The following is a 25,405-nucleotide window of genomic DNA, read 5'->3' as shown; positions in this document are numbered from 1 at the left end:
AAACAAATGGCGGCTCCCATAAAAAACAATTCAATTATACAATTTATTTTCAAACATCTTCTGTAAATGTCAAAAAAGTAATTAAAAAAATTCCCCTTTAAGGATCAGAAAATATTAATCATGAAACATCATTATAACAATCATCACTGGTACTGGTAGGCTAGTACATTTTGGAGTGGTTTACCTCTCCTGCACTTTATAAATGAGACTGATCTTTCACAGCTCATTCTATGTGACATCAATGATTTTTTTTCTACAGTGTTCCCATGGAACACATTCATGTTGCCAGCTCTGCCCCACACTTACTTGAGGTAAAAGTTAACAACATCTGCGCTCACTTTCCCAACTCCATGAGCTGAGCTGATTCAAGCCATGATCCAGAACATTGCACCTAAGAAGCACTTACGGATTAGGTCGGAATCACCATAATATATGGGAATCCTGTCCTGTCAGTGTCCCTCAGGGCTGTCTTCACAAACTGTTAAGTCTTGTGCAGCCCTGTGGTAAATAGATGCAGGCGAGAGAATGAGGCAGCTTCCACCAGTCCATTTATTATATTTTCTCCCTGACTGGGAAAAGGAACAGGACCCATCCTGATCAGAATAAGCATCCATCTGTGCCATCCTTCCAAAATGGCTTCCCAGCTGGGCAAGAAACCTTTATCCATTCCAGTTTGAATGCCAGTCCATTTGTTATGCTACAATGTGAAAAATGCCACTGTACAGGCAGAGTATGATGACAAAGCACTCCATAGAATCATAAGCCTGGAAAGGATCATAGCAAATATAGTATAACATAGTAGTACCCATGAGTATGAACTACAAAATGGTTGAGCCCAAATGAGAAAATACTAATAAAAAGAAAAAAAAAGAAAAAGGAAATTTCACCATCATAATGACAAAAAACACAAGCAAAAAGAAAAATCTGTATAGAAATTCCAGAAATTAAAATTATTTAATCTATGGGTGTCCAAACTCACACTCAACAGAAGTGACTCACATACAATAGAACAGAGTCCAGTTTTTGGCAATGTTATCACTGAAGTATATGAGATTATTTTTCAGATTTTTCAGCTCTGATTTAAATTTCTCTTGTTAAATATATTAAACAGAATATTTGAATATAAATCAAGTGACCTAAATATCATTGTAATCTTTTAAAAAAACAAAGCAAATTATTTAGATTTTGTTTTAACAACTGTACCTGTATATGCTTGACAGTAAATACCACTGGGTCTGAAAGGTAGATTTTTGTTGTGTCCTTAGTTATAGCAGCCGTGATAACAGGTGAATTTACAATCACAGAATAGTTGGTTGATATGGCATCATTTCCCAGCTTCACATTTGCATTTTCTGTAGACAAATATGAACCAAGGTTCTTGTAAAGGACAAAAGCTACTCTAATCTCCCCTGAAATAAAAGAATAAAAAATAATTAAAACTTGGAAAATGGATATTGTCATAATACATTATTTACAAATACATTAATCACTATACAAAACAGTTACAATAAAAAAATTGCAATTATTACAGAAGGTTTTCATATTTTTGCAAAAATGTATATTAACTTAATACAATGCCTGAATTTTAGCCTTTTTAATTAATGCCTGTATTGGCATTCTGGAATGCCAATTTGGTCAAGCACCATCCTGCAGAATGTGGACAGTCAATAAGGCACACATTTACAATGGGCTAAAAAATCTGGGTTTGCTAACTGAACAATATTCTTCTGGTTCCAAATTAATTCTATTACTGAATTGTGGTCATTGTAATATTGCATTATACAATTCTTAGCTGCAGCATCAAGACCATTACAGACAATAAATGTCCCAGTCATTGCCACTGAAAAGCATCCTCATAACATGATCATACTGTCAATTTATTGCACAGAAGATGTAAGGAACTTCCAGTGAACCATTCACAGAGGTACAGAGATGTGCATTCATTCTAATGAGTTGTATATTAGGGCTATTTTTTATAAAGATGATTAAAGAATCTTTTGTTAAATGGTTTTAGACTCTGCTATGCATTTTCTAAAAGACCAGAAGGCCAATCATCTCATTTTCTCTGGAGACAATCCTGTTTGTGAAACCCTGCAGAGATTTTTATTTTAGTTAGGGAATCACAGTAATGGTCATTGCTCCTTCTCCTTCATAGCAGTAGCTGTTTAACTGTTTACATATATATTCTTTCATTTCTTCTCTCTTTAACCACATTGATTAAAATAGTATCCATTTAAAGAGGGGAAGAGATATGAAGAGATATGTTACACAAGATTATGATTCTTTGGTTGCTGCTGCATGTGTCTTTTAGATTGCAACATTAAAAAACTGAGTGAATGCTAGAGGCATTTGTGTGGCCAGGAGCCTTTAGGAAGACAATTGAGAGATGGAGGAAGAAGTGCTCGGAGCAGCATTACCTGATGGGGAGCAAAGACTAGACTAGAAATGCTTGGATCAGGTTTTTTTAGGGCCAATACGGATCGCCAATTTGTTGATTCCAATACCAGTTTTTTTATTACATTAAGCTCCTGTATAACAGACATGTAGAAATCTTATGGTCTACAGCATTAACCTTGGTATTTTTACAATTCAACTGCAGACCACATGTTTTACCATTGTTTTTATTACCAAAATGACATTCTGTGGGCTTATTATTGAGTGACTATAAAAATACTTAAAATACACACCTATTTTAAACTAATAAAACATGTACACAAAACAGTTATCAATAATATACAGGCAGTCCCCGGGTTACGTACGAGATAGGGACTGTAGGTTTGTACTTAAGTTGAATTTGTATTTAAGTCGGAACAGGTACGTTATTTTAATAAATGCTATTGTTGACCTACTGTAACCAAGTGCTCTGCCAATGAATGATGGGGTTTCACCTCTTTCTGACCTTTTTATCATTTCTACTTTATTTTCGATGGTGATGGTTTTTCTCTTCTTTAATATATCACCAGCACTTGCATCAGATTTTTGTTTCACAGACATTGTTGAAGGGTGAAGACAAAAGGTTAAGATGAGCTCTTCTGCACAGCACTGTACAACTATCATAGCAGGAAGGCACCAGTCGTCAACACGTCTGATGTATAGGGTGGTCCAGATCTAATTATGCAATTTTCATTACGCTATAACTTATTCAGTTTATTACATAGAAAATCACCCGAAAAATCCCAGACTATTGAGAAGTGTGCGAACTGACGACATGAAGAATCGTCTTCGCGCCAAACTGGAATCATCCCTGCATAAATCAAAGTCATCCAGACGATCTAGATCTGCATAATTAGATCTGGACCACCCTGTACTGACAAGAGACAACTTCCTGCTATGTGCGAAACATTACAAGCAGGCTTGCTATTGAGAATGAATGGGGGCAGCGAGGGGCAGTTCATCACCAGCCCATCTCACAGTTACCTCCAGTACAGTATGCTGCCTGCAGCGTACACAACACCACCGCCCCCATTCAACACACAGCCATCCGAGGCACACTACAATGCTACCCCCTGCCGCCCCGTTCAGCCACAACCGGATCACCGCTTGCAGCATTACCAGCCACGCACCTAGAACGAACGGGGCAGGTGTGTGTGGTGGGCGGGCAGTGAAACCGCTTGCCGCAGGGAGCCACCCAAGGGACACTACACTGCACGGGCAGCGAAATCGCCCTCCTCCAGCCTCCGCCCAGCAACCGCTTGCAACGTCCGCAAGCCGAAGATGATAGAGTGGCAGTTACTGAGGCGCATGCGGTGCAGCTGCGGCCCCGTTCCTATGTCGTAGGTCAGATGTCCGTAAACTGGGGACTACCTGTATATGACAGTAAAATGGTTGTCATAATCACAAACAATAAAATGTTTATAAGATGTTTATCAATATGATACAAGGCTGAAATGTTTAATAAGTTTATACATAAAATAGATCATTTTGGCTCTTATGCTAACAAGCTTATTGTTTATTAAGCAATAAGTGCAAATGTATCTTTATCCATTCATTTATTAATTCAAAATGTGAGCTGCTGTAGTAAACATAGTCTCCCTGTCCACCAAAACTCAGACAAGGAGTGTCCATTTTAATTAAAGGACAAAGTTAAAAGACTAAACACATTAAAGTAGCTTCTCTTTTAATTTTTGCCAAAATTGTACTTTTCTTTTCTGTCACTCCATGTTCAGAAGGACACCATATACTTTTTTTCCATTCCTCTCCATGCATGGAACTACTCCTCAGATTCCCTGAGTTTATTACTCCACCTTCTTGTAAAAGTCAATATTCTGGTCTCTCTCATCTAAAGTCTGCCTGGCTGCTCTCTGTTTTACAATCAGTTCCAAAAGCAAAACTACATGTACACTTCCTCGTGTATTATAATATTTTGTGTACAGGAGCACTAAGACTAAATTATTGTAAAACTTAGAAAAGCAGATACTTAAAAATTCATGTTTTGAGATTAGTCAATTTACTGTTAACCAGTCTAGTCATTTGGAATGAAAATGCACTAATTTACATAAGCAACCAATCAATCTAAGATTATTATTGCGGAGCAATAATTTGCATGGAAAAAACTTGTCAAGAAGACTTTGATGATGGAATGCAAGGAAGGTATCTAAAGGGTTTTTAATTACTGTTACCTTTGCCATTCCACACATTCTGACAGCCTTTCCTGAATGGGACAGCCCATTTACTTATTCATTATGTAACTGCTTTTGCCATCTTGGACTTTTATTTGTCAGTGAATCTTAGAGACTCACACTTAGGACTTCTCTTATCCATTTTTGATTTTATGTGTCATGGATGTGTATCGGAATGGCTCCTCTGTAGGCTTGGTACAGATATGTAATGATGCATCGAGACGATAACTTTGTACTCTTCCCTTACAATGCTGAGAAGCCACCCAGAAAGGGCACCTAACCCTGCCCCTTCCGATCAGTCTGCCATAAAAGAAGGGCATCCCAGGAGAAGGTGTCTTTTGAGGCCAGAGCAAGCCGCAGGACTTCGCACTGTCCCGTTGTGATCCTTTGTTATAATTTATGGGAAGTCCCAGACCGGGGAGCAAAGTGGCGTTTTTTTTCTCTTCTTTCACACTATTTATTCTGTCTGGTGATGAATAAAAGGGACGTCCCAGTTGCCGTCCTAAAAATCCTTCAGTTTTGAGACTGTCATTCTATCACCTGACTACCATGTGATTGTAAGTTGCTAATTTGTTGTATATCTTACATACCATGAACTGGACTATGTAAAAGTGGTGCCTCTCCCAGAAAAGGGTTCCACCCAACAAGTGCTTTGTTTTGGACACTTACATGCATTAAAGGTTTCTTTCTGTTTAAGCAGGTGTTATGACTGGTAGCTTTGCAGCAGCAAATTAATTTCCAAAGAGATCTTGGAGACAGTTGTGTCCATATTTAAGTCTTTGGTGACTGAACTATACCTTGTCTTGCAGTTAACAGAGCAATCATTATGTACTTGTGCTGTATTTCAGGGCCATACAGATGACTCTAAGATGAGACCTGAGCACAACTGCTTTGAGGAATGTCAGAAAGTTTTCTAATCAAATTCCATTTAGAAATGGGGCCACATATTTCACATAATGGTCCCACAGCAGCTTATTTTGGAGTTCCCCTTGTATTTTCACAACAAACCTTTCACTGAGCAAATGAGGAAAACAAACACCTTACTGCGTATCCTTGAGGTAGCGTGATGGCCAAGTATCTGCCAAGACATCTGGTGCCAAGCAAAAGAATGTTACATCATTTTGCCAATGTAAGAACATATGACAAACCACTACTGTTAATGAAGCAGTGAACATGCTAAGGATGGACTTGATGGGTCATTTCCTCTAAGAATAAAAAGACAGTCTTGATGATGATGGTGGTGGTGGTGGAGGACTATTACAAAAATGGGTCGAATATAGAACTATCTATGAGGAATGATTTTGAAGTCTACAACAGCATATCATCCCCCAAACAAAGATGTATACAGTTTGTTTGGTAGACAGTGGATCAAAAGTGAAGAAGGGGTACTTTACAAGAAAAGATTTGTTACATCTTAATCCTGAACACAAATTAGTGCCTACAAGAGATTATATTTGGAAATAACCAAATTCGTATTTTCCCTGATTTCTCACTCCCAACAGCTGCTAAATGTGCCACATTTTACAACATTAAACAGCACTTACAGAAAGCCGAGATCAGATACAGCCTCTTGTATCCTGCCAAACTGAAAGTGGACATTGAAGGCAAGCTCTACATTTATACTTCTACAGAGGAAGCAGAAAAAGAGCTAAGAAAACTTTTTTGAACTACAATCATGTCTGGCATCCGGTTCTGGTATGGCAAAGAAGATCTTACCTAATGTTTGATCGGCTTGCAATGATACTGATATTGTAATTATACATCCTATTTCCTTCTCATCCACTTCATGTTTACGTTTTAATTACAATTATATGAGTGTATGTATGTATGTATGTGTACATTTTTTTTAGGGGACTGTTTAACATCATACCCTTGGTTTATGGTATTATGGTTTACTATTCTTATCTAGGGATACTGTTTAACATCTTTCACTGGGTTTACTTTCTCGGGACTGTTTAAGATTATATTTTATGCTTATAGCATTTGGACTGTATCGTCAATAGATATCTCTATTTTAATCCTTATACGCCGCTGGTTGGGGGCTTGTTTTGTTTTGGACATGTTGTGTCTCTAGGTATGTCAGAGGACAGGGACTTTGTGAAGTGTGGTCTAGCCTCACCAAAATGGGGTGGTGGGGGGACTATGGGGGACAGCAAAAGAGCAATCTATTTCTAATCTACCCTTTTAATCCTGATAATTATAACTTCTAACACAACAATAGGCTTCATGGCAATAACTCCTGGGAAAATTAAGATCAAAGCTGTCTTATCTTAAATCAAGACAAAAATATGACAACAAAAGTTCAGAAGCAATGTCTCCATGGCCAAACAGTTAACTTTGTGAGCTGGAAAGTTAAAGATCTCAATTACGAATTTAAGAGAAATAAAATATTCTCTCATCTAACAATGTCTAAACACTAAAATAGTAGTTTTACAGGAGACCCACTTATTAAGCAAGTATCAGATTTGGCAGCAATAGACCGGACTGGCCAAATATTCCATTTCAGCTTTACAAAGAAAACTAGAGGTGTGGGATTTTTTATACATAGAAGAATCTCATTTCTAGTATCAGATGTAGTATTTGATCCTGAAGGGAGATATGTGATCATCATGGGCAATTTATTTAACCAGAAATCACAAGGGTGATGAAATCTAACACTGTAAAGACAATTACACAGTTTGTAAGTGATCACAACTTATCAGACCCCTGGAGATTACTAAAACCAAACTCAAGAGCATATTACTTCTACTCACAAGTGCGTCACTGCTACTCAAGAGTTGATTGTTTCTTTATAGATAACAATTTTTTGCCTACGGTTAAATCTTGTACGTACGATGCTGTTGTTTTCTCCAACCACACCCCTTTGATCATGGAGCACAAATCATTATGCTCCACATATTCATCTTGCAGTTAGCGTCTTAACCCACTTTTATTAGCAGACGAGAATTGTACAGAATTTATATTCCAACAAATTTATTTTTTAGAGGCAAATATAGCCTCAGAGGTCTCTGCAGGAATACTCTGGGAAACTCTGAAGTCTTTCTTAAGAGGATAGATTATCTTATATCTTTCCCACAAAATTAAATTGGAAACCAAGAAGGTATCAGAGCTATCAGTGAAATTACCAGAATTGATCAAGAACATGGCAGGTGTCCAAATGAGACACTTCACAGGAAAAGACAAACTCTTCATTCAGAACTCAACCTCTTAACAACTAAAGAAACAAAACAACTAATTTTTAAATCAAGACATCATTACTATGAACACGGAGACAAAGTTAATAAGATCTTAGATGAACAAATCCACAAGCAGGAAGTTTGCAATGCAATTCCAGCAATTACCAACACAGACGGAGACAAAGTCATTGACCATAAAAATATAATGCACACATTTATAGGCTACTACAAGTCCTTATTTTCTACTCAGTTTAAAGAAGACAAGAAACAATCTAATGCATTTTTGGATGCATTACAGATACCATAACTAGATACTCTCAGTGCAGAGGAATTGGATAAACCTCTGGCACTATCAGAATTACTAGATTCTATAAACTCACTTCAGAGTGGGAAAGCAGCAGGCCCTGATGGCTACCCTGCTGCGTTTTATAAAAAATTCTCAATTAAGTTAGCTCCCCTCTTATTAGCAACCTTTACAGAAGCTAGAAACAAAAAAAGTTATACCTCAAACCTTTCACCAAGCATTAATTACCATTGTTCCGAAGCAAAATAAGGACTTACAATGTGCATCATACTAACCAATCTCACTTCTGAATAATGATGATATACTCTCCAAAGTCCTAGCTAGAAGGATTGAGAAAGTGCTTCCTTTGGTAATATCACAAGACCAAACTGGATTTATTAAAGGCACACACTTAGCTTCCAATCTTCAACACCTGTTTAATGTAATATATTCACCCACAAAGTCTAACACTACGGAGATATTATTATCATTGGATGCAGAAAAGCATTTGATATGGTTGAATGGAACTACCTTTTCACTACATTGGGGAAATTTGGGTTTGGCCCGAACATTTGTGCATGGATCAAACTACTGTATACCAGTCCAGAAGCTTCAGTTTGTATTAACAACATTATTTCAGACTACTTCAAACTAGACCATGGTACTAAACAAGGATGCCCCTTGTCGCCATTACTTTTTGCAATCGCCATTGAGCCACAGGTAGTTCACTGGAGAAATGCTTATGAGATAAAGGGGATTATAAGAGAAGCACTTGAACAGAAAATTTCACTATATGCAGATTACATGGTACTATACTGTATAAATATATATATATATATATATATATATATATATATATATATATATATATATATATATATATTATAAGATAGGCGCTATATTGCGACCGACCCGACACAGATTCACACGGAGGCACTTGTAAAATAAAACAAATATTTATTTTTCTTCACCTGTGGGGCACATCTTCCCCATGAACCCAGCAGGCACAACACAGTCCCAACAAGCACAATTCACCAAGCAAAACACTTGTCTCTCCTACCACCACTCTTCCCAGGCAACCTTGTCCTCCTCCACCCGACTCTGGCTGCTGAGTGGTGGTCGCTGGCTCCTTTATAGTCCACCCGGAAGTGCTCCAGGTGCTTGATCGCTGAGTTCCGGCTGCACTTCCGGGTGTGACGAATATGCTGCCCATACGGGCTCAGGAGTCCCAGTTACAGCACCCCCTGGCGGTGCCTGCAGGACCCAACAGGGCTGCATCCAACTCCAATTTCCCTGGAGCCCTGTGGGAAACTGAGGCACTGCTCCATCCCAGGGGGGCGGCCATCTAACGTCCAGGGGGAGGTATTGCATACTCCAGGGCTGTTCCCCCTGAATATACTGCGAAGGGGCATCCCACCACAATATTATATATATATATATATATATATATATATATATATATATATATATATATATATATATATATACAGTATATATATATATATATATATATATATATATATATATATATATATGAAATCCACAAAATGCTGTGTCTGCAGTCTTAACAGCACTAACAGAATTTCAAAAGATTTCTGGTCTCAGAATTAATTTGAATAAAAGTGTGCTCTTTCCAGTGAATTCTCAAGCACACGATATTGAATTGGACACCTTCCCTTTTATTATCACAGAGCAGTTTAAATACCTAGGGGTAAACATAACAACTAAACATAAAGCTCTTTATCAACAAAATTTTGCTGTCTGTATGGAAAATATTAACACTAGAATCCCTGAAGCCTACGAAAAAACTTGTAATCCCGGCCCACCTTAAATCTATTCGCACATCTCCATCAATGTCTTTTATTTTGTAAATGTGCCAATCAGCACAAGCAGCAAGTAGCCTGTTATCCCATCCCCCCCCACCGCCAGAGCTGAAAAATAACTTGGGCAAAAAGTTATCCTAGCTCAAGTCTTCTTTATCTGCGTGTGAGGTCCTGTTAGTTGCATAGGGTAAATAATATATCGTTATTTACAATACATGCATTTCATGTGTGTTCTACAACGATCTGGGTAAGTGTAGGATGACAGGAAATGCGAGAAACACAAGTAATGTTGAACAAATACCGAAAATAGAAACTTTTTTCATGTTATAGTACTAACGATAAAATTTTGATATGGACTGTATAATGTGTGAAGACCAAATATCAAATAAACACTTTCACAAAAGGTACATGTATAACAAAACAAATGCGCTTTTATTCAAGAATATAACCAAAGAAAAAAATCAGGTGATGGGTACAACACAGATATGACCTCTTGGGTGCTGCAGTGGTAAGAATTGCTGCCTCATAATCTAGAGGTATGAGGATCAAATCCGGGCACCCTCCACAATTATCATTTTGAGTAGGAGCTGTTCTTATTGTTACTACTGTAGAATAAAAACATACATTCGATTTGAGTCTGTAACAGCCGGTGTAAATTTATGGTGCTTGTAAAGGTTAGCATTTTTTTTTTTATTTATTCAGTTTTACTTCTCTCAGTCACGTTCAGGCTCCCCCAGATCTGACACTGCTGTTTTCAAATAAAGACGTGCTATAACAGAGGTGAACTCAGATGAGGATGAGGGTTCTACATTGGAGAAAGAGAACAGAAGCCCTCCCCACAATGCAGCTGCACCAGGAATAAAGGCGAAAGATGGCACAGTTTGGATGCAGCAACAGGTCGGGCATCATAGTGCTAGTCAGACAGCCCCACACGTGTACTTCAAAGAAAAAGCAGGGCTTACAGAGCTTGCCAAGATATTGTGCAAAGTCCTGTTTGTGATTATGTTTTGTGATAATAATAATAATAATTAATAATTTTTTGCATTTATATAGCGCTTTTCTCACTACTCAAAGCGCTCAGCAATTGCAGGTTAAGGCCCTTGCTTAAGGGCCCAACAGAGCAGAGTCCCTATTGGCATTTACGGGATTCGAACCGGCAACCTTCTGATTGCCAGTGCAGATCCCTAGCCTCAGAGCCACCACTCCACCACCATTTATAACATTTATATATTACTTATGTAAAAGCCACATCGAATGTTATATACCTTGATTTATTTACTTATTTTCCTACAGCATAAAGTCACAGGAAGACTGCAGAGCTTCCTCTGTTTGATTGACACAGGCATGCTCACAAAGTACATGTGTACTGAAGTGACTTTAGCTGCAGGTGGAAGCTCCTCGCAACTGTGGTTACAGTTCTGCCTTTGTCCAGCAACGGTTTCATAAGCTTTATGACCATAGTCTCAGAAAGTCTTTCTTATGTGGGGCAACTGGGATCTTTTCCTGAATAAGATCAAACACAGTGGTGTAGAGTGTGACAGGAGCTTCCACCTGCAGCTAAAGTCACTTTAGCATTTCTGCAATATATAAAAACCTTTTAAAATCCCTCCATTTCAAAGATCCCAGAGTACAGTGGGAAAAGGATGCACAGAATTCACTCTAGCTCCATATGTGCAAAACATACAATTATTCAAATTAAAATTATATATCAAGTGCATCTGTCTTGTTTAAAATTGTCCAAAATGATTCCAGGGCAAGATCCAACCTGCAAATATAGCAATCATGTTCCAGCCTCATTGGGCCATATGTTTTGGACGTGCGCCAAATGTTTTTGGACCATAATCTTTAAATGCCTTTCAGACAGCCTTGTTCTCACAATCCCTCCTAATCCACTAACAGCAGTGTTTAGTATATTTCCAGGTGGGCTTAAAGTGGAGAAGGACAAACTGCAATTGCCTTTACTTCACTGTTGGCACATAGACTTATCTTGCACAATTGGAAGAATCCTAATTCACCTATTTTAAGTCAGTGGATAACTGATGTTATATGTTATCTGAAATTGGAAAAAATTTAAATTCTCACTTAGAGGATCTGTACAAAACTTGTTCAAAACCTGGCAGGATCTAATCTATAATATTTTAGAATAAGCATTTAAACTGAGGAAGCGGATTCTCTTCCCTTTATTTATTCTATTTATTTATTTATTTTTCCTACCATTAAAGTTTTATTCTGTTGGCCTAGCTCTTTCTCAGGGGTGGGGTTTGATTTGTTTCAAACCTAATTTTGTAAAACTTGACTTGCTTAATAAATACAATAAAAAAAAATTTTGAGCAGATACAGCAAAATCTAAGGAAGATGGACTAGGTTAACATTTTTAAGTGTAGAGACAGTCGAGAAGCAGTAGAACAGGTTTAAAAATGTTTTACACATAATGTAAGACAGGTTCATAATACAAATTTGGAATTAATAGGAAAATAAAAAAAACTGCAGTGGATTCATAAAGTGTTGAAAAAGAAGCTGCAAAGGAACAAAAACAAAATATAAGGTGTATAAGACTAATAACTCTTGTAAGAGCCATTTGTTAGTTATTTAGGTTATGTTAAATTAATAAAAGTATTTTCTTACTTATGCTAAAATGTGTAGCCTGTGAGAGACTTTTAGTTATGCGGGGCTCCTGTTCACTGCTAAACGGTCACAGCTTCACTGTAAGAACCTTGAGAGCCAACTCCTACTGAAGCCTAACCATCACTTCACTGAGTAAAGAACAAGCTTGTTTTAAACAAGCACGTTTTCACGAAACATGCACAGACACAGACAGTCATGGTAAAGTGAGACTTCTTGTACGCCCACAAGCTGCCTTGTTCTAATATTATCTTCTATCAGCTGTGCTATTTGGAGGGCAAGTGTGTGATGATGCCGGTCCCCTACAGACTCTTTTCTTTTCTCTTTTCTTTGATTCCCCCTTCTTTTTTTTGTGCCGACCCATATATATACACTCCTGTCTCCGTGGGCCTTAATCACACACCAATGAAGCAATTGAGAATGATCGCACCCGCACATGCAGGTGTGACTCGCTCCAACTACCTCATTAACTCCCCGTGGTCATGCAATTGCGCCTATGGAGAGTGACCCGGCTTTATGGATTTGAAACTGGCCTTTTTTTTTTGAAGCTGCGGGCCCGCTACACCACAAAGTAAATATACAGTATTATACTGTCAGTGTACAGTATATCTTGTCACTGTAAGTAGTTTGCACTGTTCAAACATACATGTATGTTACTTACTGTAGGTATTGGCTTCAAAAGCTTTGTTGTGAAAAACTGAGATTTGGAAAAGTATGTTATTTGTGCATCTTTATTTTGTAAAGATGTTATTCATTTGTACTCATTTTTTATTTTATTATTTGGAAATAGCAGAATTTGCACATTATTTTATATTTTGTCTGTCTTATTACAACATTTCTAAAAACAGTTTAGAACAACAAACAGTTACTCAGTACTTGAGTAGTCTTTTCACCAAATACTTTTTTACTCTTACTTGAGTAATTTTTTGGATGACTACTTTTTACTTCTACTTGAGTAATATTATTTTAAAGTAACGCTACTCTTACTTGAGTACAATTTTTGGCTACTCTACCCACCTCTGCCCTTGACATACACTTTTAGGAAGTCACTGCACACTGGGGAAATTACAAAGAACTGGAAAATGGTAAATATTATCTCATTAAAGGGTGATCAGGCAGATCTAAGCAACTATAAGCCAGTAAGTTTACTGTGCATCACAGGTTAATTAATGGAAGACATTATTAAGGAAGCAGGAGTTTCACTGAACAGTTAGCATGGGTTCAGAAGAAGGAGGAATTTTGTTGAGGAAGCAACAAAAGGATGTGATCACAGTGGTGCATACTGCATCTAATATTATTTATCTTGATTTTTCCAAAAGCATTTAATAAGTGCTACATGAGAATTTGGACATCAAACTAAAAGAATTGGGAGTTGAGGGTGTAGAGTGTAAATGGATGCAAAACTGGCACAGTCACAGGAAGTAGAGGGTTATTTTGTGAGGAGCCCTGTCAGATTTGGTGAGTTGAATGAACCTTAATGATCTCGTGAAAATAATATACATTTCAAGGTGTTTTGGCAGAGTACAAATATAAAAACAAAAAGTCAGTCGAACCCGCTATATTCTAACACAGGGTCATGGGGGTCTGCTGGAGCCAAATCCCAGCCAGCACAGGGAACAAGACAGGAACAAACCCTGGGTAGGGTTCCAGCCCACCGCAGAGCACACACACACACCCCAAGCACACACTAGGGACAATTTAGGATCACCAATACACCTAACCTGCATATCTTTGGACTGTGGGAGGAAACCAGAGCACCCAGAGGAAACCCACGCAGACACAGGGAGAACATGCAAACTCCATGCAAGGAGGAACCAAGAAGCGAACCCAGGTCTCCTTACTGTGAGGCAGCAGCGCTACCACTGCGCCACCATGACATCCAAAACAAAAGTTATTTTTAATTTTAACACAGTGAATGTTTAGCACAGGTGGCAAAGTCAAGATAAACAACATAAATTAGCAATGGCTATTAAGAATTAAGAGATTTGAAGCATTTTACGTTTAATTCAGGATAATATTTACCCTTAATTTTGGAAACAGTAGGACTATGAGGAAAACATTGCAATAGATAATAAGAAGCTGAGAAAAAAAGTTATAAACAGATTTATAAGGCTGACAGGACTAAATCTCTAGTGCTAATTGTAAGAAAAGTAAAATTCTGTTGTAGAGAAATATTAAAGAAAAAGCAAAGATGGCCCAAAGATATTCTTTCAGTATTTTAGAAGTTAAAGAAGTCAATGACTAGGTATAGTGCATAAGGAATGGTAGGGTTAAACTAAAATATACTGTGAGTAGAGAATCCATTCCCGGGCTCCCAGGACATTTTTCATTCCCGCATTCCCGGTAATGAAACTGCTGTAATTCCCGGGAAAATGGGAACGGCCAAGCTCGCATATATAGCGTGTAAAAGTGTAAAAATTGATCAAGAAATAACAGAGTTATACTTGAAAATAATTAAGGTGGTGCCATTGCTGCAGCTTGCACTTCATCAGACAACAGCTTTGAACAGCAACTTGAAATTGCAATGTGTCAGTCTGTTGCATCCGCATTATCTGTGCCAAGAAACTTGCCATCACAGAATGATGACAAGAAACTGGATGCATCAGTAAAAGCTGAAATGGCAGTGTTTCAGCGCAACAGCAAGCGCGGGCGTGGTTTAGAACAAGTGTATCAGTATCTGATGATTGTGCCGCCTACTTCAGTGGAGGCAGAGCATGCTTTCTCAGCGGCTGGCGTACTTCTGCACGAAGGTGCGGCCTCGCATGGAAGACACTTTAATAATAGTAATTCATTACATTTATATAGCGCTTTTCTCAGTACTCAAAGTGCTATCCACACAGGGAGGAACCGGGAAGCGAACCCACAATCTTCCACAGTCTCCTTACTGCAAAGCAGCAGCACTATCACTGCACCTCCTGTGAGGACGTTGTGCTTTCTATGCTCTTATTACTGCAACTAAAGATATACAGGTGCTGGTTATAAAATTAGAATATCATGACAAAGTTGATTTATTTCAGTAATTCCATTCAAAAAGTGAAACTTGTATATTAGATTCATTCATTACACACAGACTGATGTATTTCAAATGTTTATTTCTTTTAATGTTGATGATTATAACTGACAACTAATGAAAGTCCCAAATTCAGTATCTCGGAAAATTAGAATATCAATTAAGACCAATGCAAAAAAAGGATTTTTAGAAATGTTGGCCAACTGAAAGGTATGAACATGAAAAGTATGAGCATGTACAGCACTCAATATTTAGTTGGGGCTCCTTTGGCCTGGATTACTGCAGCAATGCGGCATGGCATGGAGTCGATCGGTCTGTGGCACTGCTCAGGTGTTATGAGAGCCCATGTTGCTCTGATAGTGGCCTTCAGCTCTTCTGAATTGTTGGGTGTGGCGTATTGCATCTTCCTCTTCACAATACCCCATAGATTTTCTATGGGGTTAAGGTCAGGCGAGTTTGCTGGCCAATCAAGAACAGGGATACCATGGTCCTTAAACCAGGTACTACTAGCTTTGGCACTGTGTGCAGGTGCCAGGTCCTGTTGGAAAATGAAATCTGCATCTCCATAAAGTTCTTCAGCAGCAGGAAGCATGAAGTGCTCTAAAACTTCCTGGTATACGGCTGCGTTGACCTTGGACCTCAGAAAACATAATGGACCAACACTGACTGTGGAAACACTGGACCTCACGCAACGTGGATTCTGTGCTTCTCCTCTCTTCCTCCGGACTCTGGGACCTTGATTTCCAAAGGAAATGCAAAATTTACTTTCATCAGAGAACATAACTTTGGACCACTCAGCAGCAGTCCAGTCCTTTTTGTCTTTAGCCCAGGCGAGACGCTTCTGACGCTGTCTCTTGTTCAAGAGTGGCTTGACACAAGGAATGCGACAGCTGAAACCCATGTCTTGCATACGTATGTGCGTGGTGGTTCTTGAAGCACTGACTCCAGCTGCAGTCCACTCTTTGTGAATCTCCCCCACATTTTTGAATGGGTTTTGTTTCACAATCCTCTCCAGGGTGTGGTTATCCCTATTGCTTGTACACTTTTTTCTACCACATCTTGTCCTTCCCTTCGCCATTCTATTAATGTGCTTAGACACAGCTCTGTGAACAGCCAGCCTCTTTAGCAATGACCTTTTGTGTCTTGCCCTCCTTGTGCAAGGTGTCAATGGTCATCTTTTGGACAACTGTCAAGTCAGCAGTCTTCCCCATGATTGTGTAGCCTACAGAACTAGACTGAGAGACCATTTAAAGGCTTTTGCAGGTGTTTTGAGTTAATTAGCTGATTAGAGTGTGGCACCAGGTGTCTTCAATATTGAACCTTTTCACAATATTCTAATTTTCCGAGATACTGAATTTGGGACTTTCATTAGTTGTCAGTTATAATCATCAACATTAAAAGAAATAAACATTTGAAATACATCAGTCTGTGTGTAATGAATGAATCTAATATACAAGTTTCACTTTTTGAATGGAATTACTGAAATAAATCAACTTTGTCATGATATTCTAATTTTATGACCAGCACCTGTATGTACTTCTATGACAGCATGAACTGCTTGTAGATAAGGTTAGTCTTTTATTTGTGTCAACATATTGCAGTAGTTTTATTAAAAATAAGTGTCAGTCGTTCTAAAACCGTTCACATGTGAGATGCCCAGGAGCCCGGGATTCCCGGGAATGAAATGCAGGATTCCCGAATTCCCGAATTCCCGGGAATGGATTCTGTGATGCATAAGTCACTGCCTTGCACCCAAGAGAGACACTAATTCTAAAGGCTTCAAGACATCTAACTTTATTCCAATCAAAATAGGAACAATCAGAGTATTTATTCAAATGGGAGCTACCACTTCAATACATACAGACACAACAAATGAGCAGGGATGGGGCCAGGTGAGTGGCCGGGTTATAATGTTCCACATATCATCCATCAGGCAACAGACGTGTTACATGGGGAGGTTGTTAACTTGCATTTAACTTGGTGGCACTGCAAACCTGCAGTTGCCTCAGCAATGGTTAAGCAACCCTCAACAGACGCTTCACTCACATTTCGGTGTGTAGCACTGTTAGGGAGGGTCTCAAAAGTGCTCAAAAATTTCACAATACATATGGTGAAAATAGCAAATGCTCTAAATTTTCCTGAGTTTTAAACATGTGAAGAACTCAATAACTTATCAACAGTAACAGTAACTAACTTACCAACAGGGAGAGCCAAGGTGGTGCTTAGTGATTTGGAAACTATAGAAGGAGAAGTGCTGCTTAGATTAAATGGTCTGAAATGTAACAAATCACCAAGGCTAGACAGTATTAATCTTCTTAAGGAAGTTCTTAAGGAAGTTAGTGAGTACATATGTAAATTGTAGGGCTGCAGCGATTAATCAATGTAATTCACTAAAAATTTTAATCAAAGTATATTTTCTTAATCGAAAAGTTGTCCCTCTCCATCCAACAACATCCATCCATCCATTTTCCAACATGCTGAATCCGAACACAGGGTCACGGGGGTCTGCTGGAGCCAATCCCAGCCAACACAGGGCACAAGGCAGGAACCAATCCTGGGCAGGGTGCCAACCCACAGGAGGACACACACACACACCCACTAGGGCCAATTTAGAATCACCAATCCACCTAACCTGCATGTCTTTGGACTGTGGGAGGAAACTGGAGTGCCCGGAGGAAACCCACGCAGACACGGGGAGAACGTGCAAACTCCACGCAGGGAGGACCTGGGAAGCGAACCCAGGTCTCCTAACTGCGAGGCAGCAGCACTACCACTGCACCACCATGCCGCCCCCATCCAACAACATTTTACACAGAAATACTATGACTGTCTGTACTGTATTTAATAATGGCAGCAGCTGCACCACATACAGCAGAAGAAGGTCTCTCCAAATATCAGGAGTATTTCATCCAAAAGTTTGAGAAAATGGTTGCTCATTGCGTAAAAAACATATGGTGTTCCACAACATCAGTACCTTAATGCATGGATACTTGAAGAGTAAGCACACTGGAAGTATAGCACAGGGCAAACCAAAAATACCATAAGTAACCCACATACATGTACTTAGTTTTTTCATCAATAGTTCTTTTAATGTTATGAAGCTGGTTATTTTGAGAAATTCATGCTAGTGACTGGCATTGGAATGAAAGTGGCATTTCTTTATACAGAACAGGTAAACTGTCTGCTAAATGCATTTGGGAGCTGCTAGTTTTAAAGTTAAAAATTTATGCATGGCTTAAGTAAAATGTTTCTGGGCTAGTTCCGCATTCTCTCTTAAGTCAGTGTTAACTGGCTGATGACTGTCCAGCTGCTCTCATCTCACCAGAAAGGAGTGTCTGGAAGAGCAATAAGTTATACTGAATGCCACTATGCCACTGAATGGCAAGTGTTTTTTAGTGTAAATATTTTTTCCCACTTCTTCATTTTTTCAGCAGAAGAACAGTTTTGAGTGAACTCATTTGTGGATTGCACAGAATCCTTTGAACAAGACATTTAATGGATTATTAATCACATTTATTTAGGGTAAACTACTGATTATGACATCTAGGTTGCCTCTGAAAAAGTAAAAAATAGAGAACAAAAATAAAGAATTTAAAATGAATGAATGAAATTATGCAGCCATACCCATTTTTATAAATAATAAATGCTGTACTGTGATGATGGTAATTGCTAGTAACAGAAAAAAATGCTCATTGTACAGGCATTGCTCATTCAAAACAAAGTGCTAAGCTGTACAAAAGTCATTACTGCAAAAATGCACGGTTACTGAAAAGTTGTATATTTAATGTTCTGTTGCAAAAGTATACGATTTTGGTTTTACCTTAGTCATTCCTTCAAGAGATGTGAGTTGTCAGTCTTCTGCAATATGATTTCAGTTTGTATCTTATATACTTTACAAAACATTATTAAGATGCTATATGGCAAATATGCCTGGCAAAAATTCATGATGCCTGTAAATCACATCTATCTGAATTTTTTTCTAAAAACACACATATGAAATGAGTCTCAGACTGGATCCATTGTAATAATGAGGTCTAAAAGGCCTAATTGTTTGGTCTTGTTTCAAGGTGAACTACTCATATAAAGTCATTTAATTAATTATTAATTGTTAATATTTGTCTTCTTATTTGAGTTATTTTAGTCCTGTTTTTTATATCCTGATGTTTTCAAAGGCTGTATATAAAATTATGCAATATTTAAATACAGCACACATTCATTTGACTACTTAAATTATTTAATCATTAGATTAATTGACTAATCAACAAAACAATCAACAGATTGTTTACAAAAATAATAATTTGTGACAGCCTTGTAACTAGTTCTGTTATAGCTGATAGCTGCTTGGTTTTGTAAATCTGGTAATTGTAACTAGCTTATTTTGAGCTTTTCTTTTGTGGTACTCAATTTTGGAACCCTGTACTGTAATACTTGTTCTCAAACAGCCCCTAGACTGATGTTGCTGAATAATTTTAACCTCTTTTGTAAGTCGCTTTGGATAAAAGTGTCTGCTGAGAAAATGAATGTAAATGTAGTAAATTCTAGATGTGTATTTTTCAAAAATCTCAGGATAACTGGGAAAATTACTAAGGACTGGAAGCTAGCAAATATTTTCCCATTATACAAAAAGTTGATCCAAGCAACTATAGGTTAGGTGTCATGATTTCAGATCTAACTTACTTCCTTTTCTGAAGGAAATACATGCTTTCTGTGCAAGATAAAGCTCACCCCATAGGTTTTTCAATACAGGGAATGTTTTTGGTAAATAAACTACAGTACCTTATTGGGAAGCCTCTATCAAAAGTACACATTTATTAGCATCTTTATTTTTAATTATACATTGTTTACATTGGGTTGCACTATTTTCTTGTTTAGTTGATACATGTAACTCATTACTGCTAAAGAATGTGCCCCCAGAAGTTGCAGGCAATGTCATCACTGAAGCAACAATATTAATAGCCTCTATTGTGATTATTATCTCACCATCTAATTTGATGGATTCCTAAAATACTTTATGTTATTTTGGGCTTTCTTTTGGCTATAAACTTGCATGTTTTTGACAACAATTACTGCTCACCCCTTTTTTTGCTTACACATTTGTCATCTTGATTTGTTTTTGTGCCTTCTTTTTTGTGCACAATCTCAGTCTCTCACTTTGTGGTCCTCTCTGCCTCAGTCTGCACATCCTGGCAGTGTCTGAACATTAGTACGTTTAAGAATATATCACAGGAAAGTTAATGGAAGCAATTATTAATGAAAAGATTAAACATTATTTGTTAACAAAAGATGTATAAGCATATAGTCAGCATGGATTCAGATGGAGGAGATCGTGTTTCACTAATAGTATGAATAGGAAACAAAAGCAAATATCAGAGAGGTGAATATGATATTATTTACCTTGATTTTCAGATACAACATGAGAAGTTATTAATGATATTGAAAGAATTGAGAATTCAGTGCACTGTTATCAAGTGGGTAGAAAATGAATTAATCTGCCTAAACCCTGAGAACAAAGGGTTATGATGAGTTACATCATTTTAAGAATTAGATGATGGTTAAAAGCGGAGTTCCTCAGGAATCATTTCTCAGGCCTCTGTACTTTTAACTCTGTACAGGTAAGAAACTGAATAACAACCACACCAAGTTTACAGATGATACTAAACTAGGAGGAAGGGTAGATAATATAGAATCAGCTGAATCATTGCAGAATGACAACATAGCTTAAGCAGATGTGTGTATTTCATGAAGAAAGTGAAAATGTTTAATTTAAGTACACAAGCGGAGATTTGAAACTTGAAAGTGCATATTATGAGAATGACATAGGAGCTATATGGACTCTGCATTATCTACATACAGACAGTGTCCAGAAGCAATCAAGTAAAGCTAATAGGGTGTTAGATTACATAGTACAATGTGTACAGTGGAATTCAAGGTACTTTATGCTTACACTATAATGCTATGAACTAGAGACTTTCTAAGCAAACAGAGTCCCAGAATATCTTAAAATGCCCCCCGCGGGTTGTGGGGGAGGGGGGGGGGGCACATCCAATTCAGCTAGTCAAGAAAGAGCAAGCTTTACAAAAATAAAGATTTATTTTTCAAAAATCCTCAATAAACTGTGAAGCTACAAATAGCATAAAAGGCACAACAGTGGTTGCCTGAAAAGGCAAAGAAATTAGAGGCAAATAATGTCCCAATACACAAATTCAGTAGGCTAAATATAAAAAAAACAGAGAAAGGTTTCAAAATCCAGTACAATAGAACAAAACTAAGCAATTGACACTAGAACTCATCAACACCACAAGAGCATTCAATGAACTGGAAGGGACTTAGGGTTTTCATCAGACTTTATAGGGCTAAGAGTATTCCCCTGATGATAACTGGCAGGTGGCCCTGCCTATTCAAGAATGACCCACAAAACAAGTGGCACATGAAAAAGATTATTTACCTATATAAACTAAATGAACTATGTTAACATAAAAAATATCAAAACAGAAACAGGAGAAAAACATCCTGAAACATGACATATATAATGCATGATTGAGACATAAGTACAGTTTTGGTCTCCATATTATAAAAAAAGACATAGCAGTACTATAGAAAGTTCGCAGGAGACTAGTCTGAAACTGGGACTGATACGTATGAGCTATGAAGAAATACTTAATATTTAAACTTTTCAGTTTAAACAAATGTAGATTAAGATGTGAGATGTGTTCAGATTTATGAAAGGCATTAAGTACAGTATATCTGTGATGTTACTTTACAAACATTCTTCATGAAGGCTACAAGGGAATAGTTGGAAACTTGTTAAGGGTAAAATTTCACATAATGTTAGAAAGTTATTAGTTTTTTTTTTACACAAAAAACATAGACACATGGAATAAATGATCAAGTACTGTGGCAGAGAGTAGGAATTTAGAGACCCCAATATCATTTTAGGGAACATTATTGGTGAGCATTAATGGGGAAATGAGATGTTCTCATCAAAATTGTTACAATGTTCTACTTCTTGTGTGACTTTTAATTTTGTAAAATATATACTTTATGCTACCTCACTTGTGTCTCATTTTGTTACAAAAAATATTGGTTGCTTGAATCACATATTACACAACGCACATGACTTTTTAGGACCTCAAAAAAGCTAAATTATCTGTTTAACAAAATATAATTTGCTTGTTTCAAATGTTTTAAAAATGCATAATAAATGTCTAATTTATTTTTTTAAACAATGAATACTGTATACGTTTTTATTTATTTAACAACTTGACATTGTTTATTTATGAAATCGCTTACTAAATGTGGGATGCCAAACTTATTTTCTGTCATGTAATAAAAAAATAAAACTTAAAGCCTGTTTTTACATAAAAGTAAATCAGTTCTAAAGTAGTTCAACAGTAGAAGCACCCACCATTTTTTCCATACTGTTTCAATGTACTTGCAGATAACTGAATGATGTTGCCTTGTCCTCCAGCTTGAGGAAACTTCAGGTCTGCCAAATTTCCATCTGTGCTCAACCTTGCAACCTCCAGTTCTGTGTACAAATAAATAAATAGAATTCAGGCATTTATTCATTTTTAAAATTAATTTATTCCAGTATGGAGTCATGTGATACTGGAAACAATTCTGACAACATCAGGCAGGATCCAGTAAACCTGGATTGGGTTTTAATACATAACATGGCACCGTCACTTAAATCAGTCCATTTTGTAGTTCCTAGTCAATCTAAAATAGCTAGAGGCAGAGGTGGAACATGTAAATTCCAAACAGTGTCAATATTTTAACCCAGAACTCTGGAATTATGAAGCAGCAGTGTTAACCACTATTCCACTAAGCCATTCAATGAATAAAGAGATTTAAAAAAAAACAAATTACAAAAGAAATTACAATTTTTATCAATCAAAAACACGTTTGTACCTTAAAGACAGAATCAGTCTTGAGCTGAAAGTGCTTTATAGGTTCATCACAATGTCACTCAAAAGGTATAAGATTCATCATAGCTAAAATTCTCTCCCCTGCTACTGCACATGAGCTTCTAGGCTAGTTCCCAGAACAAAATCTTAGTGCCCGATTAAATTAAGTCTGTTGGCATCTCTTGATCTCATGGTAGTCTCAACATACCAAAAGAGGGCACTTACAATCACAGAATGATAGAACATATGCAGAAATAATTCAAACACACTAAAGAACCTAAACAATTTCAGGAAACATAGCCAACTCTCTTCCTTTGTTGTACATAGATTCTGTGTTTACACCCCAATCCACGATTTTGTCTTGTTGCACCATCAGATTTTTACATATGTCATCTGAAAGAACAAAGAATGGATAGAGCAGATATTCATCCATTTATTTCATGTAAAGTAACCAAACTGCACGTCTTTTTCTTTCAGAAATAAGATGATGAAAGTAGCATGTGACCATCTTTTATAGGCAGGGAATTAGGATTCAAATTGAAGCAAGGGATATTGCAGACATTTAAAGGATTATCACAAAAAGGTACAGTACAGTATCTCATATTATGTTGTACTTTAATAGGAGAGATATCTCAGTAAGCAAGCATCAGTCAGTCAGCTGTCTGTTTTGGAGTGGCTAGCCACCAGTCAGCAGTTGATTAGTGGATTGAAAGCGGAGGGACAGCAGCAAACCGATAGAGTTTTCAGCCATTGGCCCACTGTTGGCTAGTTGGCAGCTGGCCACTCGGTAATTAGGGAGTTATCAGCAGCCGGAAGCTGCTAGAATGCTAGTGGTAACCATCCAGTGGGTTAACATCAGTTCTCTAGTGGCTAGCTGAGCACTAATATAGTTGGTGGCCCTACACTGGTCTGCTGGCAGTGTTTATTAATTGAAGGTCAACAGACAAAATGTTCATTGATCAAGGGCTACTTTATTCCCAGATGAGCAGTCCTATGCCTAAATTCTATCCTATTTTACCGAATATGTACTGAAAAAGAGCTGAAAGACAAAATATGGTCACAGTTTTGGTAAATTACTTTGAATAAAAACAAAATATTGATGCAATTTAGGCCAATATGTTTCCCCTATAAGGATGTATTAATATTTTTGTTTCAATCTCATGTGAACTGGTCAAATTGTTTTGACAGCAGAGGGGGCTAAATAAAAACCCAGCTTATCAGTAAAAACTGAAACAAACAATACAAACAATTTAAAAATATTATATATTAGTACACATCAATATTAACACTAGAATCCCTGAAACCTATGAAAAAACTCATAATCGCCAGCCACCTTAAATTCGTTTGCACCTCTCCTTATTAGCTAACTTTTACAAGTACCCAAAATTTACAACGGGTGTTACAGACTCAAATCAAATGTATGTTTTTATTATATTATAGCAATAATAATAGCAGCTCACTACTCAGAACGAGGAGCGCGTGGACTCAAACATGAAACCTTTTGGTTATAAGGCAGCAGTTCTTACCTCTGCACCATCCAAGAACACATTTAAACTTTCTGTCGATTCACTTTTGAGCTTGGATTTTGAATGATTTTTTTTTGTTTGTTTATATTCTTGAATAAAAGCATTTATTGTGTTTATTTGAAATTTGGACTAAAGTCTTCACACATTAAACACTTCACGTCATTATTAGTATAACACGGAAAAACTTTCTGTTTTAGGTATGTGTTCAACATTTCTTGCCTCGCATTTTGTGTCATTCTACAGGTATACTTACACAGATCTTTGTAGACACAGAACACACATGAAATGTATATATTCCAAATAATGATATATTATTTACCCTATACAACTCCAGGCACCTCACACCATGATAAAGAGACTTGAGCTGGGAGAAGTTTGTGACTGACTTCAGTGCCATCATGGGGGGCATGGTATAGCAGGCTACTTGTAGCTTGTGCTG

The 25,405-nt window shown here is 37.4% G+C and overlaps 1 protein-coding gene across 12 annotated transcripts in view; it reads right to left on the bottom strand.

The window, feature by feature from the left end:
• adgrl3.1 (adhesion G protein-coupled receptor L3.1) overlaps positions 1-25,405 on the bottom strand; it is a 1,303,645-nt gene that overhangs the window by 553,651 nt on the left and 724,589 nt on the right. For all 12 annotated transcript variants that reach the window (XM_051927733.1, XM_028802158.2, XM_051927732.1 and 9 more), the window contains 2 exons: positions 22,939-23,061; positions 1,204-1,409 (listed from right to left, as the gene is read on the bottom strand). In XM_051927733.1, the coding sequence (XP_051783693.1) occupies positions 1,204-1,409; positions 22,939-23,061 (329 nt within the window). The remainder of the gene's footprint in view (positions 1-1,203; positions 1,410-22,938; positions 23,062-25,405) is intronic.

This window comes from Erpetoichthys calabaricus, chromosome 5 (genome assembly GCF_900747795.2).
Source record: "Erpetoichthys calabaricus chromosome 5, fErpCal1.3, whole genome shotgun sequence".
Taxonomy (NCBI): domain Eukaryota; kingdom Metazoa; phylum Chordata; class Cladistia; order Polypteriformes; family Polypteridae; genus Erpetoichthys; species Erpetoichthys calabaricus.
Note: the sequence above shows the minus strand (reverse complement) of the source record. Positions and strands in the feature narration are given on the sequence as shown.